General features: G+C 44.2%; 2 protein-coding genes across 3 annotated transcripts; one reads left to right on the top strand and one right to left on the bottom strand.

Moving 5' to 3' along the window:
• Positions 1-5,976: 5,976 nt before the first annotated feature.
• On the top strand, positions 5,977-12,141 carry LOC117847609 (uncharacterized). 2 transcript variants are annotated; one of them, XM_034728839.2, is made up of 20 exons: positions 5,977-6,327; positions 7,482-7,561; positions 7,910-7,996; positions 8,627-8,677; positions 8,786-8,903; positions 8,979-9,083; positions 9,222-9,286; positions 9,375-9,458; positions 9,561-9,611; positions 9,694-9,756; positions 9,836-9,882; positions 9,969-10,047; positions 10,149-10,211; positions 10,296-10,385; positions 10,473-10,511; positions 10,586-10,813; positions 10,912-10,997; positions 11,096-11,225; positions 11,304-11,397; positions 11,508-12,141. In XM_034728839.2, exons 1-20 carry the CDS (start codon positions 6,210-6,212, stop codon positions 11,684-11,686), a joined length of 1,857 nt encoding a protein of 618 aa, XP_034584730.1. In that variant the 5' UTR covers positions 5,977-6,209; the 3' UTR covers positions 11,687-12,141. The 2 variants fall into 2 exon arrangements, with proteins under 2 accessions (XP_034584730.1, XP_034584732.1); XM_034728841.2 differs by having other exon boundaries at positions 5,979-6,327; positions 9,027-9,083.
• A 499-nt stretch (positions 12,142-12,640) lies between these two features.
• On the bottom strand, positions 12,641-16,231 carry LOC117847610 (isocitrate dehydrogenase [NADP]). The gene is made up of 15 exons (XM_034728842.2): positions 16,060-16,231; positions 15,744-15,787; positions 15,521-15,630; positions 15,118-15,155; positions 14,954-15,031; positions 14,810-14,863; positions 14,633-14,734; positions 14,402-14,487; positions 14,205-14,308; positions 14,033-14,101; positions 13,832-13,947; positions 13,671-13,705; positions 13,317-13,459; positions 13,061-13,186; positions 12,641-12,966 (listed from the first exon to the last, which is right to left on the bottom strand). The coding sequence occupies exons 1-15, from the start codon at positions 16,106-16,108 to the stop codon at positions 12,873-12,875; spliced, it is 1,248 nt and encodes a 415-aa protein (XP_034584733.1). The 5' UTR covers positions 16,109-16,231; the 3' UTR covers positions 12,641-12,872.
• Between the last annotated feature and the right edge of the window lie 1,640 nt (positions 16,232-17,871).

A 17,871-nucleotide genomic window follows, 5' to 3' on the forward strand; every position in this document is an offset into this window, starting at 1 on the left:
GTTCGAACCCCCGTGGTGCCACTCTCGATAGGATTTTGAGGGTAGGCACCGCCTAGACGTATCACAGTAAATCTGATCCTTAGCGTTTTCATAAAATATGTGGTTATCCTAACTAGTCCATAGTTTGCGGACTCGAAATACGAGAAATAAATTAATTTGTTGTAGCGTGCTACTGACTAGGGCTACCTATGTGTGTGGCCATTTCTTGTAAAACTCTTCATCAACTGATTAAGCTGTTGTACTTGTACTATACGCTATTAACAAAGGCTATATGCGTATGAGATATTATTTCTTGCAAAACTCTCCTTCAAATCTTAGAACAGGGACAAATTGCAAATATATTACGAAAAGGATGGAGTAAGTCATCGCTCCGAGACTACTTTCAACGTTTGCTTTTTAGAACACCGTACCACTATTACGTACGTTGGTCATGCATGGCAACTAAGCATAAAGGTGCACCATATCGGATAAGCTGATCGATGCATGGTGCCTTTCGACACTAGCTAGTGGGCTTCCATCACCGCTAACCAGATCACGAAGTAGCTCTGCGTGAGCTAGTGATCACAAGTGAGAACGCATCCAGGAGTCAACAAAGAGCCTGTCTCCTTTTTTTTCCTTTTGACGGATGGAGTCAACAAGCTAGACCCTCTGGGAAAACTCGGCAGTGCCCTTTCTCTGATTCTTTGCTCGCCACTATACGGATGGGACTAGAACTGTTCAAGTGCACCGTGTCATGCATGGCTCACAAGTCACAGCAAATTAAGAATAACAACTACTTGGAGCAAAACAAAGCAAACTCCCCCGCTAAAAAAAAGCTCGAGTTCCTTTGGACGGAAGAAAGAATCATCTGATCCTGTCGGCACCACCCGTACACGATTGGAGGAGCGTGGCCGGCGGCGGTCGTCGCCGCGCGTCATCGGGGGCGGGGCCATGCAATGGGTGGCAATGCTTTTGAGCGGCGCGCCGTGGCCCGTGGCCATGGAATAAACTGCGCGAGTTCCAACCCAAACTAGCACTCCGAGTCCGTGGTCGTACATGCAAAAGTGCAAAAGCGGCTTTGGCAACGTCCGGTCCATATTGTTAGGTGCAGGGCTTGCTTCAACGCGTACTGGTCGTTGGACACTCTATACGGGTGTTTGGATACGCGGTGTTAAACTTTAACAGTATCACATCAGATATTCAGATGCTAATTAGGAGAAATAAACATGAGATAATTATAAAACAAATTGCAGAACTCTATGCTAATTCGCAAGACGAATCTATTAAGCCTAATTAATCCATCATTAGCAAATGGTTACTGTAGCACCACATTATCAAATCATGGACTAATTAGGCTTAATAGATTCGTCTCGCGGATTACACTCCATCTGTACAATTAGTTTTATAATTAACCTATATTTAATACTCCTAATTAGCATCCAAACATCCGATGTGATATTGCCAAACAACCCATAATTACTGCCTCCGTTCGTTTTTATTTGATATTCAGAGGAAGCTAGCTTATTTTGTGCTAGTTTGATTGCTGCTTCTCCTCCACCTTCCAAGAAATCGACTGATTGGTTTATTAAAAGTCGTTCAATTCAAGATCATATTCCCTGTTTTTTTTTTCTAACCGTTTCTCCTTCAATTCAAGATCATATTCCCTGTTCAATTCAAGATCATATTTTTTTTATCACATTGCCTCCCAAATACATGTGTTAAAAGGGATGTGTTAAAGTTTAACACCCCCAATTTCATAAACACCTCAAGGGGTGTTAAAAGTTGTTAAACTTGTTAAATGTGATCCCCTCTCCACTTTTTCCCACCATTGCCCCCTTCTCTCTCCTCCCTCTCTCTCCGCCAGCCATAAATGAGGGGGCAATGGAGTCATTTCCCACCAAAGGTGTTAAAGTTTAACACACTATCCAAACACTCCATTGTGTTAAACTTTAGCACTCCATTTGAGAGTGTTAAAACTTTAACACTTGTTAAACTTTAACACAGGGTATCCAAACAGGCCTTTAGCCTAGTGTGGGGGGAAAGACTATAGCGGTGGCTCCGATACCCGCGCTCAGTAACACCTATTATTTTTTTTTGCTAGCCCATTCCTTCAAGTCTGACAATGGTAGGGCTTATCTCTTCTAGTTGGGGTCTCAAAGAACGCAGCTAGAGGGAGGGCCACAATGGCAGGTTAGTATAATGATGGCAACAACAGCACCGTCGGGTGAGGTGGTGGCAACCATAGATAATAGCAATGGTGCAAGGCAGCTGCAAGAATGGTAGTGAGGAAGGTATCGCAGCGGGTTAGGGTCTCGTCGGAGCACCCTAGCCGCATGGCCACATGGGGCAATGGCGGGGTGAGGGAGAGAGGAGGTGGAGATTGGTGATCGTGAAAATTTAGGTTTGGAGTACATGGCAATACAATGAAATTGCCGAGTAATGCTCTGCAACGATATTTAGTATCATCTAATCAAAGATAAATCAAAAGAAAGGAAAACTGCAGTATGCATTGCAGGGCTAACCATTTGCCAGTTGATGCGTTGCGCAGAGACTGCAGGGACGTTCATTCAGTGACTTGTCTGGCAGGGAGAGAAATGAATAACGTTTTGGTCCAGCAGCGTACGCCCACAAGCCCAGCATGTGCCGTGTTCCAGTGCTCCAAAAATTATTGGGCCGGCACAGCATTTATAACGTATCAAAAATAAGGTTTTCCCCAGCATTTGTTCCGGTGCATGCAGAAAGGAAGAGAACATGCAGACCTGCGACGTGGAGCTCTGTCTGGACAAATGCAGCTAGCTACGCAGGCCATCTGAGCCGGCCGGCCGGCCACCGTGACGAGTCGAGATTCAGTATGAGAGTAACCGCCTAACCGGCCGGGGGCCATCGGCTGCCAATGAACAGGTAGGCAAACCTACGGCCGATTAGGTGGTGAAGCTAAGGATAGCCTGGATACGGGTGGTCGTCGATCTCGACGTGTGAGAAGGATAACGTAGTTTTATATACCAACAAATATCCACCATGGGTGGGTGCATAAAACGGATTAGGGCTCGATCCGGATAATGATGATCTAAGCGTCGTCATTAATTTATTTATTGGAAGGTTCGGTGGTGATGCACACGATTGTTTTGAACGATGATGGACTCAAATTAATTAAATAAACTGTAACAAAGAGCTGAACTTAACTGAGGTGTCTTACGACGGAATTAGTACACCAAGATTTGAGTCTAATTTCCGACTCAACAATAGAGTACTTGGGAATGTCCCGCTGTGACTTTACTAATCTCAAAAACTGACGGTTAAGTATCTTGGAAATGTTGACCTGCTAGTGTGCACGTGTGTTTGTGAACGTCTCCAAATTAAAGCTTCCCAGTGCAAATTGTTGTCGGACGAGACACGCTGATAACGCAACACTAGCGAAAGTTACCGTCTTGGTTGAGGATCCACCTCATCCTTCCTTTGGTCGGCGTAAAACAATTTTGTATTCGCATGGTGATCGTAGCTGCTCACCAAACTAAACCTATTTCTGCACGCCTTTATTGGTCGCCGCTTTGCAGAATAAGGTATAAAGCCTTCTTGTAATGATTTGGCGCCAAGTTTCAAATTTCGAATGATGCAAACCTTTTTGCCAAATCATAAACAGAGCCATAACCACTACTAATTTCCCGATCGATCTACCTACTTCTCTGTCAGCCTCCCAGCATCTCACATCTCACAGCAAGCAAATTAATCAAAGAGGCTTTCGTGCGCTAATTATATATTAATAACTTCACTTGAGGCGATCATGGCCTAACAGACCACACGCAGATGTAGCGTAAAGAGCTCGCGCTTACTGAAAAAGATGTGAGAACCTGCAGCTGACTGGGCCTCATCGCATCTTATCGCGGGGTAGCTAGTGTCAGAGAATTGATCAAAGAGTAGCATCAAAGCAAATCCGAGCTGTGGAATGGCTGGCAGATAGCTAGCTAGGTAGCCTGTGGATCGATCACGAACTCCTGCACAGATTTGATCGGAGAATTCAACGAAAGAGATCGCCGGAACCCCACCGGATCACGACGTCGTTCTCGCGATCGACAGCGGAGCCGACCGAATAGCGGGCACTATTAGTCGGCAACATATCATTCGTATGATGGGTAATTCATCCCAGCCGGAGCAGCGCGACAGCTGAGCGCCTGAACGCCACACACGGTTGTCTGAATTCAGTCATTCAGAAAAGAGGACCTGTTACACGGTTTCTAGCTCGGGGATTACAAAGAGCTCAAAGACATAATATAGCTAATCGCCTTAGAATCTGATGCTCGATCGCCTCGCGAACAAGCCTATAAAGTGCACGGTGTGGTTTTATTACTAGCTCAGCAGCAAGGGAATAATCGCTAACTTTTGCCCTTAATTGCTAACATTCGAGATCAATCAAAGTGAAATGGCAGTCACTAGGGAGGAATATAACCTAAGCATTTCTTGTTAATGCCCGACAACCAGGAGCCATTGGAATTCCAGCACAGGTCACCGAGGGAACAGATTCTGTGCATACACTAGGTCTTCCAAAGTCAGAGACGACTGGAAGCTTGCTTCATCATGCTAAATCTGAACGTACGGTCGCCAAGTGATGATGGTCCAGCAATTATATGAGAAAGAATATTTATCAAATACCGTTTGTGGCCAACTTCACGTAATGAAGGTATTTTTGTCAATTCAAAAAAGAAAAGTTATGGCAGAAACGTTGAAAATTTGTGACTTTTCAAACACTCTTGTCACTGAATAGATGACCCATATTATCCACCTTAAAATATTACTATACATGATGCCAACGTCTCCTTACTAGCAATTTAAACTTTGGACGAATTGGTCTAGCTGGTTCTAACTTTTATCAGTTTAAATTCTATTCAATGGCCAAGACTAATACTCAACAGCCATTTATTCTATTTTTTTACTTTTGGGGGTAAAAGTAATATTTTATTCCACTTCCAAAGTTTTGAAATATACCTCCAAAACTTAGGTCTTGTTTGGCAACCCACTCCTAAACTTTAGTACCTGTCACATCGGATGTTTAGATACTAATTAGGAGTATTAAATATAGTCTAATTACAAAAATAATTGCACAGATAGAGTCTAATTCGCGAGATGAATCTATTAAGCCTAATTAGTCCATGATTTGATAATGTGGTGCTACAATAACCATTTGCTAATGATGGATTAATTAGGCTTAATAGATTCGTCTCATGAATTAGTATAGGGGTTCTGCAGTTAGTTTTATAATTAGCTCATGTTTAGTTCTCCTAATTAACGTCGAATATTCGATGTGATCCTCCTAAGGCTAATCCCAGTGGAAGTTTCATAGAGGTTTCATGCACATTAAATACGGTGACACATCAGCATATGTGATGATATGGCATGGTAGTTATGAAGTGAGAGAGGGAAGAAGTTTCATCAGGATGAAACTGTGTATACACGGTTTCCAAGACTATGAAACCTATTGAAACTTGCATTGGGGGCTATAGAGTTTCATTTCATCTAATCATATCCAATCACATGCCTCACAATTAAATGCCATGGGCATCCTATGAAATTGTGAAATGAAACTGTGCATTGGGACTCCCTATTTCATTCATGAGAATACACCTCATGGAATGATGTGGCATCCTTGGAAACAGTGCAATGAAACCTTGCACTGGGACTAGCCTAAGCACCAAGCAAACCTGGGCTTTCAACCTCAAACTTGAGGCCTTGAGCCATGAGGATGGGTGTTGACACTAGCTAGAATACCCGCACAACGAAGTGTGGTCCAGTCTCCAGTGGCCTAGATTTGTCTGGATAAATTATACACACTTCAAAATTTTATTTGTAAACTGCACCCCGCACAAATACCGTTTACAAAAATTTTCGCGGGGGACAGTTTGCGAGAGAGGCGCGGTCCTCTCCGCTACGAGCCTCCGGCTCCGAGATGCGGGAGCCAAGCCAACACAGCGCAGCGCCGCTGCCTATTTAACCCTCCCCCACCGCACCCCCAACCCCAAACCAAAAAACACCTTCCACCTCCTCCATCTCGGCAGGCACTGCCAATCTCCTCTCCACTCCCTCCCTCCCCGATCCAAAGGCGAGAGATACCAAGGAATCCGCGACGACCGCCCGCGCGAACGAGCCGCTGCAGTGAGTGACCTCGTCACCCGCGCGCGAGAGGGGGAGATCGATCGAGAAGGGGCCCGGACCGACCGAACCGACTCGAGAACTCAACCATGAAGTACGTGCTGGTGACCGGCGGCGTGGTGAGCGGGCTGGGCAAGGGCGTGACGGCCAGCAGCATCGGCGTCCTCCTCAAGGGTTGCGGCCTCCGCGTCACCTCCATCAAGATCGGTAAGCCCGCCCGCCGGCCGTCCGCCGCCGCCTCAACTCCCAACCCCCCGTCCGCCCCCCGCACCCCGCGCGGCTCGTTTCTGATTTCTCCCCGGTCAACTGAATGAAAGAAAAAAGAGGAGCAGTGTCCGTTTCGCCTCGTAATGGCGGCCACGTGATCGCACAGGGCACGAACACCCGGCCTCCCCGTACAAAAGCCATCCAACTTTTTAAAGTCCCCATGCGTACGTGTGCCATTTTCCGTTTGGTTGTTCGGCGTAAAACTACTCAGCTCTCATCTTCTCGAGATCACCAATTGAGGTTCACTAGGGCGCCTATAGGACTCCATTTCAAACATGGGCAGCAGCATTTCCAACGTAATGGGGGCCTGATTTGGGTAATTGGGTTGCTCTTGGTCTACTGGCCTAGGATATGTGGATAAGGCTTAATCTCATGTGGCATCTTTTAGGCACCTGTATCTTTCCATGGTTTACAACCGATTTTCTTTTTTCCCCCTGTATTGTTGCTACTTCTACTGTTACCTTGTTGGCTTGTTTCTCTCTGTTCGTACTCGGTCGTGTACTACCAAGCTATTCTGCCTTTTCTTCCTGATGGCCAGCAGCAATTAGCTAGCAAAGTCGCCGGCCGCTCACTCTAGCTTTCTTGTTTAAATAATAATCGCCCCATGTTTCGTTTTCCTTTGAAGTTTGAACCACAATTGCTCGTCGCTGCTTTGTTGAAGTGGGCATCAGATACTGTGTCAGCGTCACTGTCGCGGTTCCTTGGAGCACATGAACTTCTCAGCCGCGGAGTAGTTTTTTCATTGGGCCAGTAATACAGGTCAAATTTGTCATCTCGTGCTCTGAAAATTTTGTCCTCACCTGGGGAGTTTTGTCCCTTCATCCCGGCCAAGTGCTGTGCGCCTCTTAATTTCTCGTGCATGGCTCTCAGTTTACAAAACCATTTTCTACCCTGTCTCGTCACGTCCCAGCAGCTTCCCTGTACAAGTTTCTCTGGTACAGTATACGTGTCGTGTTTTACTGATGAAGTAACTTACGGTCTTCTTTGCCATTTTTTTTCTGTACACGCGTGTTGGGTTAGTGACGTCGAGAAGTTTTTCTGTTGGGTGCTTGGGATATGATATCTGAACTTCTTTCCCTGTCGCTGGTGTGCAGATCCATACCTCAACACCGATGCTGGAACCATGTCTCCATTCGAGCACGGCGAAGTGTTTGTTTTGGACGACGGTGGTGAGGTACGATTGACACTACATACAAGTAATTCTCTTCTAGTACACTGTACACCCGTCACCACTCAACACCCAATTTTACATTACACTATTGGAGATTTAAAGGCATCAATTTCTTATAGACCAGTACAAAGTACACGCCAGCAGCTGCACGATAGTGCCACATATCGTCCTCCCTGTTTCAAAACTTGAACTGTCACGGACTGGTCGTCTGTACTAGCTCTTCATACACTTGTCCCACTGTCCATTCTTCGTTTCTTCTCACCTCCAACGTGTTAGAACTGTGCTATATTTCTGCAAGGTTTCTTTCCTGGGCTAATGAGACTTCTTTTATTCCAACCCTTCTTGTCAAAGGTGGACTTGGACCTTGGAAATTATGAACGGTTTCTGGACATCAAGTTGACTCGTGACAACAACATAACCACCGGAAAGATCTACCAGGTGACGGGAATAAACAGTCTATGTCAAAAGTCCATGCATGACTTTGAGCTAATTTGCTAGTGTGTGTGCTAAAAGTTGTGGTTTATGCTTCGCCTTGACATTTACAAACTCGGAATATTCGGTGATTTTTCTTTTACAACACAGATTGGGTGCTTCTTTACCTGAATTTTTCATGGAGCCCACAAATCTTTTCCAGTGTTGCTTTATTTATCATAAGATCTGCCACGCTTCAATAATACATGTGGACAATAATCTGGGCCTTAGTCAGCCACTCCTGTCTGGAGCAATTGGTTGGTGGAAAGCATATCTGGCTAATAGTGCACCAGTCATAGGTTTGGCCTCATTGTAGAACTGGATGCTTCGTTTACTGCATCTCAAATTGCTGCACAGGTCTACTAGCAGATGATGAAACCCTGGGACCCAATACGAAAGGGTTTGTCTATCACTTTGTAGTCAGTCAAGAGTTTCGGACTAATGGACTGGAGCATATATGCTTATAGATGCCTCATATGAGATATCCTGGTTTCCTGCTAATTGAACATAGTTTTTTTAGAATACAAAATAACTGTTATACAGGTTGGTTTCTTAGTATAACCGGTAATAACTTCTCTACTAATGCTCATACTGCAGTCTGTTATTGACAAGGAGCGTAGAGGAGATTACCTGGGAAAAACTGTTCAGGTGAGGATTTGTTATCAGAATAGAGAATCATTGCTTTTCTATAGTCATGGGAAACTTGCCATTCTTTTTACAATAAATTTATGAATTAGAGTTAATTCCCTTTATCAGGTTGTGCCGCACATCACAGATGAAATACAAGAGTGGATTGAACGTGTCGCAATGAATCCAGTTGATGGCACAGAAGAGCCAGCTGATGTTTGTGTCATAGAACTTGGTGGCACTATAGGTAAAAGGCCATTCTGTATCATTGTAGCCAATTGCAAAGTAGCATGTATTATTTTACTCAATTGTTCCAGTGCAGGGGACAAAATATTTTCGCCGCATAACAACAGTGGCATTCTTGATGCAGGGGACATTGAATCAATGCCTTTCATCGAAGCATTAGGTCAATTTTCATACCGTGTAGGTAAGGAAACTGGATATCCCGTAATTATTTTTCTTCCTGCTCTACATATGTTTTTTGCTTAAGGATGTTACTTCAATATTTATTTTGCTACTAACAACAATCTCCTACTGATGCAATCTTGTGAAATTTCTATGTCAGGGCCTGGAAACTTCTGCTTGGTGCATGTCAGTCTTGTACCGGTTCTAAATGTTGTTGGTGAGCAGGTAAATTTTCTACTGATTTGGAGGCACAAATTCTAAAGATATTATTACTGTTCAGAAACATATTGATATTGTTTACTTTATTATCTAGAAAACAAAGCCTACCCAACATAGTGTCCGCGGACTAAGAGGACTTGGACTTATACCTGATATTTTGGCATGTCGCAGTACACAGGTATCATACAGAACTTGTCTCTGTATTTTCTTGCCGTGCCTCCAACTCTGAGTCTTTCATGCTGACAGTGGCTTTATAAATTCCTTGTTCACTTTTTGGCAGCCACTTGAAGAACAAGTGAAAGTGAAGCTTGCACAATTTTGTCATGTCCCGGTAAAAATGTCGTTTTATCAACAGTTCTTAAAAGAGTTTTGCATAATGCTGCAACAATGCTAACTTTAATTCTATTTGACAGATACCAAATATCATTAATCTCCATGACGTCACGAACATCTGGCATATCCCTTTGTTGCTCAGGGTATGTCACATGGCTGTAATTATATGCGGTCAAATTTTCATTTCAAGTAGTTAACCATTAATGATGTTACTCTTTGTAGGATCAAAAGGCCCATGAAGCTATTCTGAAAGTTTTAGACCTTCAGTGGTATGTCATTGGACCAAAGTATTACAAGCTCATCTGGCTGTCTTTGTTTTACGAATACTTACATGCGTTATTTCTTCTGCATGCAGTGTAGGAAAAGTTCCTCGAGAACCCAAATTGGACGAATGGACTGATAGAGCCAGTAAATGTGACACATTGGAAACTCCGGTTAGTTTCATGATCATTTGAACTGCTATTTTCAATGCCAAATTTCCTTTCTTAGCTTGTAACAATCAGTGCTTAATATTATGGTGTGAAAACCTTTTCAGGTTAGGATTGCTATGGTGGGAAAATATACTGGCCTGTCGGATTCCTACCTGTCTGTTTTAAAGGTGACATTACTGTTTATATCTTGGGCACAGATACAGTTCTGAATGAAATGTGTGGGCCTTATCTTTTGTCCCCTATTCTGTCAGGCTCTTTTGCATGCCTCAGTAGCTTTGAAGAGAAAACTTGTGGTGGAATGGGTTCCTTCCTGCGATCTTGAAGATTCCACAGCAGAAGAGGTGAGTTTTATTTATGTTTGCCATATCAATTCTTCCCTTCTACGTTAGAGAGTTAAACTGATAAATGGGATCTTGTTATATTTGCAGACTCCTGAGGCGTATGAAAAAGCATGGAAGTTGCTGAAGGTAAGCGTAAAATGCATTATCTAGACATGCTCCTAGCCCACTACGCGGAAATTTGAATGAGTTTTCCACCTCAGGGTGCCGATGGCGTGCTGGTGCCAGGGGGTTTTGGAGACAGAGGGGTCCAAGGGAAAATTTTGGCAGCAAAATATGCGCGCGAAAACAACATTCCATACCTTGGAATTTGCTTGGGCATGCAAATCGCAGTGATTGAGTTTGCACGTTCTATCATGAAGTTGCATGGTGCTAACAGCACAGAATTTGATCCAACCACAAAAACACCATGTGTTGTTTTCATGCCAGAGGTAATTATATCGCTACAGCTGCAAGTGTTATTGGTAATTCCTCTGTGTTGAAAACTGGCATGTGTTTTAGGGCTAATCATGCTCCTGCTGTGCTGCAGGGATCCAAAACCCATATGGGTGCAACAATGCGCCTTGGATCAAGGAGGACCTTTTTTCAGGTCGACAACTGCAAATCTGCTAAGCTGTAAGAAGCATCCCACATCCTTCAGCATTGCTCTTGCTACAATTTTACATCTGGTCCTTCTGTAGGAAGATAATAATTTGAATTCCGAACTGCCTTAGGTATTGCAATGTTAGCTATGTTGATGAAAGGCACCGCCACAGATACGAGGTGAATCCTGATATGGTCCCAGAATTTGAGAAGGCAGGGCTTTCTTTCGTTGGCAGGGATGAAAGCGGAAGACGCATGGAGGTACAATCACTAGCACTTTTCATGAATAATTAACCAATTGATGTCCATGTTCTAATGTGTTTGATTTACCGCGTGCAGATTTTAGAACTGCCAACTCATAGGTTTTTCGTTGGCGCACAATTTCACCCTGAATTCAAGTCAAGACCTGGCAAGCCATCTCCGCTTTTCTTAGGTAAGACATCCTCAAAAACTCTACTTGATTTTGCCTGAAAAAAATGTTCTTTTCTTTGGAAGAAACACAAATGCTTCAGCGATTAACGAAAACCTCTGTATGTTTGGCAGGATTGATAGCAGCGTCATCAGGTCAGCTTGATCACCTCCTTCAACCCCAAACATGCAGATACATCTGCAACGTACCGACAAAGCCAAAAATGTACCCGAACGGCCACGTCATGAAGCCACTCAAGGGCCTGGTGAACGGGCACTATTCAGCAACCAGCAACGGCCCCATTCCCATCTAGCAGCACAAAGCTGCAAGCCGCGGTGTGCTTGTTTGAGACTTCCCTTCTACCGTTTCCGCCTGTGTTGTTTTTTCCCCCTTCGCGCGCGTTCTTCATTCTACCAGTCCAACAAAGAAATGGGCTGTTTGCTCCAGCGACACGGCGAGCCGTTTCTCCCGATGTTTTAACGAGGAAGCATTTGGCGTACAAGCTGTCGCGTTAGGAGGCAAATTTAGCAGGTTAGCTAGGGTTTGATTAGTAGAAGTAGTTGTAGTAATCTGATATGCTGGTTTATTCTGTTTGTTCGTTTGTTTGCTAAGATAAGATTACCAAGGGCTGGTGATGCGCAGTTAGCTGTAGTGGAGCCTGCCATCTCCCCTGATTGTACATTGTAAAATAACTGCTACTCTCCGTAGACTGAATGAATGGATGAGTATAAAAAGTATCGGACCAACTTGCTGTGTCCTTCAGACCTATATTTGCTGCTGGGGATGTGCAATTCAGTCAGGTTAACCAGCTGTCCTTTCTCATATCTCTGTCAGGTTGAGCTTGTGCGAGCTCTGGCGCTGGACCACAAGCGCCGATGCCCCAACAGAGTCAAAGACCGTCGCCGTCTGGAGTCTGGACAGTTTCGTTGCCTCGCCAGTACAGCCGCGTTCCCGGCGTGGCCAGCCACGTCATTAGCGATGCGTGCCTTTTGATCACGGTCAAGAACCATGGGCCTGTTTTGTTTCCACACAAATATGTCATGTACTAGCCAAGACAAAATTTTGGCGTGGCCAAACTCTGATAACCAAATTGGTGGCCGAAGTACTTTGGCCGAAGAATTGTGGAATGTGATAAGCAACTTGGTACTCGGCAAGAAATCAAGAATTACAGGCACTGCAGGAACACGTCAAACAAGTGCCAGAACCCATTCCAACAGCGAGCACGAAACCTTGTACAGATCAAGCAACAACCAGAAACCATTCTGAATGGACACAAGTTCTTCATCTTTTATTGAAATATCAGGCAATTGGGGATATGAATGAGTTGCATAATCACCGAATCTAGGGCAATTTCTCATTGGTAATGATCTGACATTCTGATTAAGATATTCACGTTCAGTTCAGGCCTTCAGGGTGGTGGCACCAGGAAAGAAAATGGCGATGTATGAAAAATGACTCTGATCATCGGGCAGGGAAGCATCGGAACATCAGCAAGGATTTTATAAGTTTGAGTTGGCCGCCAGCCTTGATCTGAGCTCATCAGCAACCGCGTCGATGAACTCTTCGGTGTTCAGGTAATGGCTCCTCGTGACACTGCAACAGACATTAGTCAGTACAAATTCCAGAAATGCATGTAGGCTGGAGATGCATGTGAATTGGGCGCAGGACAGATAATGCAATTACGTACTTTGAAGATCCGTGAACAAGAAGGGCAAGGTCCTTGGTCATCTTCCCAGACTCGACAGCTCCAATGCAGGCAGCCTCAAGCTTCTGAGTGAAGTCAAGTAGTCTAGCATTGTCATCAAGCTTTGCCCTAAACCACAAAAGAAAGGGGAAGGTCAAAGCTACAACCGGAAGTTGCAAAATTTGAAGGCCCAAATAAGGAATGAATACTGAACTGACGCCTCTCAAAGCAGTACTAGAGCTGTAGTTAACAGTCATACCTGTGCGCAAGTCCTCTTGTCCATGCAAATATCGAGGCAATGCTGTTTGTACTGGTTTCACCTCCTTTCTGGTGAACACGGTAATGACGGGTAACAGTACCATGGGCAGCTTCAGCTTCAATCGTCTTTCCATCAGGGCACACCTGGGATAAGGTTACATGAACAAGTTTAGCACCATTGTGATTTACAAAACTTACAGTGCTCTTCTGAAACCTCTAAACAGTTGCAAAGCCTAGAAGCATCCAATTAAAACACACCCATTTTCTTCTTTTGAGCAAATCAGAAACAATGTGCCTGACAAGTGACAGGACATTTATCAGAAACAATGTACCAAAAGCAAATTTAGTGACCTACCAATACTGATGTCATCAAACCCAATGAGCCAAAACCTGCAGCCAAGAAAAAATCATAGAGTTAATACAACACTTCTTAACTAAGAGCAAGCAAGTAGTAAGCAAAGCATTACTCAAAACTTGAGTCCAGATTGTAAAAGCTGGCAGCAGGAAAACAATAACCTTGAGCTAAGAAATCGCTCTGCACATCTCCATCATAATTCTTGCAAGCCCAGACATACCCTCCTTCACTCTTAAGTGCGTATGCAACCATGTCATCAATAAGGCGGTGCTCATACCTAACAGTGTCAAAGACAAAAAATGAGAAATAAAGGTCTTGGGGTTCAGACCATGAGGAACAAAAGATGGAAGTTGGAATTATACCATATGCCGGCGGCCTCAAATTTGGATTTCCACCCAGCTTCATACACCTCCTGGAAAATGTCCTTGAACCTGCAAACAAATCAAGTAAACAAATAAACATGCCGTGCTAGGGAAAAGGCACCATCAGTATTAACTGAAAAATAATCTGAGAAACAGGTTCGCAACAGCATACCTGCCATCATATTTCTTCAATATTGTATTCTTGGTGCTAAGGTACAACGGCCATTTCTTTTCATAAGCAGTGGCCATAGAAGCCTCAGCAAAGGCGTGGATGGACTGCACAAGTAAACAAATGCTAAGATGATAAATCACAAAAGGGGCAAATTATATATGACAAGTACTGGGATAGTAGAAACTAAGCAATTGTACCTCGTCAGTGTTGTACATTGCCAAGGCAACTCCTCCAGCACCAGTAAAGTTGTACACCTCCAGCTCAACTTGCTCTTCTTTTCCCTCTATCAATATAAAAAACAAAAGATATAGGAAAGGTCAAATTCTTCATAGAAATTACTCAACAGAATAAGAAAAGGTACCATATGAATTGCAATTAGGAAGTTTAACAGGGAAGCACTGCATTGGTTCCCAAATGATAAGACATACCATAAACTAATTTAAGCTTGCCAGGTCCCTTGATAACTGCATCAGTTGCCCGGTACTGATCGCCGAATGCATGCCTCCCAATGCAAATGGGCTTTGTCCACCCTGGATTTGATGGCGGCTTGGTTTACAAGACAAAATTTACATAAATGAAGCAATACTTTGGTCTTCCTTCAATACCTGGAACAAGCCGTGGGATGTTTTTGCAGATGATTGGTTCTCTGAACACAGTGCCTAAAGGTAGTGAGCACAGGAATAGAACTGTCAGTCCCAAGGCATAAATAATGGAGAAAGTTACACTTAGAGGCTGCAGCAGCATCTTACCATTCAGAATGTTCCTAATTGTGCCATTCGGGCTCTTCCACATGGCCTTCAAGCTGAACTCCTTTACCCTTGCTTCGTCTGCCATGGATTTTGATGCAATGTCAGTAAATCAGGAATGTCTTTGAACCATTGTCAGCACATGTCAGCATATAACCCAAATGTACCCGGTGTGATGGTGGCACACTTGATAGCCACATTGTACCTACACAGAAATGGAGCATAAGCAATAGAAGAAATAGGTGCGTAATGCAGTAAAATTATCAATAAACGCAGCAGCAAAGGACTGAAGCAACAGCCGACAAGCATGACTGAGTAGCAGTAAAACGCTTAAACAAGTCGCTTTCTTTTCAAGGAAGTTCCTCAGTGCTTAAATGACTGATGAAAAATGTTTTAAAAGGACAAATCGAATATGTATATTCCACCGTATAAAGCTAACTAGTTCGTAATGCCGAGAATAATTGCTGCATGATTATAATAATATTGAGTAACACAAAGGTCTTTTCTTTGGTTTCCATTTCTCCCCCTTTATTAATCAAGTGATAGTGACACGGAATTCTTATTTCTTACTTGAGTGTGGCCTCCGCAGCCTCTACTGTGACTTTGTCATCAGTAGCATCACGGTGTGGAAGTCCAAGGTCGAAGTATTTTATGTCCAAGTCCAAGAACGGGAAGATCAGCTGCACAAAATTAATTTCCACAAGTGTGAGAGAAAAAAGGTCTTCTCAAGGACAAACAGCGCGCAAAGCTAATCAAAGGGCAACGAATACAAAGCCAAATATGTTCCGATTACCTTGTCCTTGATAGATTTCCAGAAGATCCTGGTCATCTCATCGCCTGCACACCAAATTCAGCGACAAACGTGAGCGCCATGTCCGCGAAAGCAGACTGGTTGAATTAGTTCGCGGCATGAACCAAATCCCGGACACTAAGCGAGCTCCGCACATCTGATCCAACGAGCAAGGACCCACATCTAGTAGATCTACGATATCTCCGGCGACGCTCCGACTAAAGCCAGCTCAGAACGATAGGAAGAGAGGACGCAGCACAAGGCGACGGAGACCAGCAGATCTGCTGTGGGGGAACAGGAGAGGGGGGGCCCTGCTTACCGTCCATCTCGACGACGGGGTTGGCGACCTTGATCTTGTTGAACGCCATGGCCGGCCTGGAGGGAGGGGACGGGGGGCGGCGAGCCGGCGAGAGACAGGCGGCGCGACCGGATTGGTGTGTGCCTTGGAGAGGATTGGAGGAAGGTGTCGGAAGCGACGGGGAGATCAATGGAGGAGTGGGAGGATTTAAATGGAGGCACAGAGTAGGGCCCACTGGTCCGACGTGGAGATATTTATCTAGTTTTAGCCATCAAATTGGGTGTGCCAGAGTGTCAAAGACTCAAGAACAGTGGGGGTTTGCGGAATGGATACTGTGGCCCTGTGGGGGTCTAGATCAAAACCTTGCAGCAGGACAGCAGCATGCAGGGATCAGAAACTAGGAATTCATCTTTGCTTTTTGGACGGGAAGATGACTAGCAAACTAAACATTGATGAATTCTAGAAACTCTATATTTTTTTCTTGCCTTATTGGGGGAAGAAGAGGAACATGAGCTCATTTCTTATTGCCCATGGACTCATTGTACAACTTTTAAGACGTTATGTGTTACTTGTATTAACGACACCTCCAACTAAGAAACATGAACATCAATTAAGGAAGGGCAAAGCTCGCTCTTGCCAATTTGGTTTAGAAAAAAAAAAGAATATGAACATTAAAAAAATGTCGTACATTCCATAATATGTTAATATCCATTCACCAACCGCAGCCAATTAAGCAAGTTGCATGATATAACTTACAATATTTTAATATCAACTTGCATGGTATGATCTACCACATCCGGCCTTTTTTAAAGGTGGAGAGCGATCGCCGGCAGGGATCACTTTCTCACCTGCCGTTTGCTCACCTACTCCTCTAGTCCTCTGGCGACAAACGACGACGGGACACGGGAGCCGGCGGCGGCATCACGTGCGACAGCGTGCAGTAGTGTCACGGACGGCATATTGGCAACACCGAGGGAATCTTGGGCTTCGGCCGCTGCTGGACTTCTAGCGGATCGAATCACACGAGCTCGTTCCGTCCGATTCAGCCGAACCTTCAAGCAGAGCCCGTAGAAACAGCCGTCTCATCTTACTTGCGGCCCAGGTGGAGCAGCGCTGAAACTGCAAACCTAGCCCTTGTTTACTTTCCAAGTTGGGAGGTGCCAAATTGGCATTTTGCCATAAATGTGATACTGTAGCGTTTCGTTTGTATTTGTAAATTATTATCCAAATATTAACTAATTAGGCTCAAAAGATTCGTCTCGCAAAGTACAACAAAACTGTGCAATTAATTTTTGATTTCGTCTACATTTAGTACTCCATGCATGTACCGCAAGTTTGATGTGATGGGGAATCTTCTTTTTGCATAGTGTCAAAGTTGGGAGTTTGGAGGGAAGTAAACAAGGGACTATTTGCTGCAGCCGGCAGCATATGGTGATATGGTCTGGTTGTGGATAGCAGGTACAAGTCCTGATAGAGGAATTCAATGAATAGTAAAAAGATTAGTAAATATTAACGTTAAGCTGGTGTTTGGATCTCATGAGCTAATCTTTAGCCTTCTTTTTTTGCTAAATAAAAAGATTAAATATGAGCTATTTGCTAATCTAATTACGCAGATAAGGACTAATAGGTGGTTAGAGCCTAGTAGCTCTAATTAGCCTTTGATAGCTCACATTAGCTCATAGCACAGGTTAAACTTTAGATGTGCTATTTTTAGCGATGCAAACACCCTTACTATTACAGAGAGGCTACTTGGTTCCTAGCTTCCACTGGTCACGCCACGTATGCCCGCGCCACAGCCCGTGGCGGACTTTCCAGGCGCCACATCCAGCGGGC

The sequence above is a fragment of the Setaria viridis genome, chromosome 3, assembly GCF_005286985.2.
Source record: "Setaria viridis chromosome 3, Setaria_viridis_v4.0, whole genome shotgun sequence".
Taxonomy (NCBI): domain Eukaryota; kingdom Viridiplantae; phylum Streptophyta; class Magnoliopsida; order Poales; family Poaceae; genus Setaria; species Setaria viridis.

Excerpts from the sequence above, each read along its gene's own strand:
- LOC117847609 (XM_034728839.2), top strand. The coding sequence starts at position 6,210 with ATGAAGTACGTGCTGGTGACCGGCGGCGTGGTGAGCGGGCTGGGCAAG. Across the intron at positions 10,212-10,295 it reads CCTACCTGTCTGTTTTAAAG|GCTCTTTTGCATGCCTCAGT; the intron begins GTGACATTACTG and ends CTATTCTGTCAG. Across the intron at positions 10,814-10,911 it reads GTGTTGTTTTCATGCCAGAG|GGATCCAAAACCCATATGGG; the intron begins GTAATTATATCG and ends GCTGTGCTGCAG.
- LOC117847610 (XM_034728842.2), bottom strand. The coding sequence starts at position 16,108 with ATGGCGTTCAACAAGATCAAGGTCGCCAACCCCGTCGTCGAGATGGAC. Across the intron at positions 15,032-15,117 it reads GTGTGCCACCATCACACCGG|ACGAAGCAAGGGTAAAGGAG; the intron begins GTACATTTGGGT and ends AATCCATGGCAG. Across the intron at positions 14,309-14,401 it reads CAATGTACAACACTGACGAG|TCCATCCACGCCTTTGCTGA; the intron begins GTACAATTGCTT and ends TTACTTGTGCAG.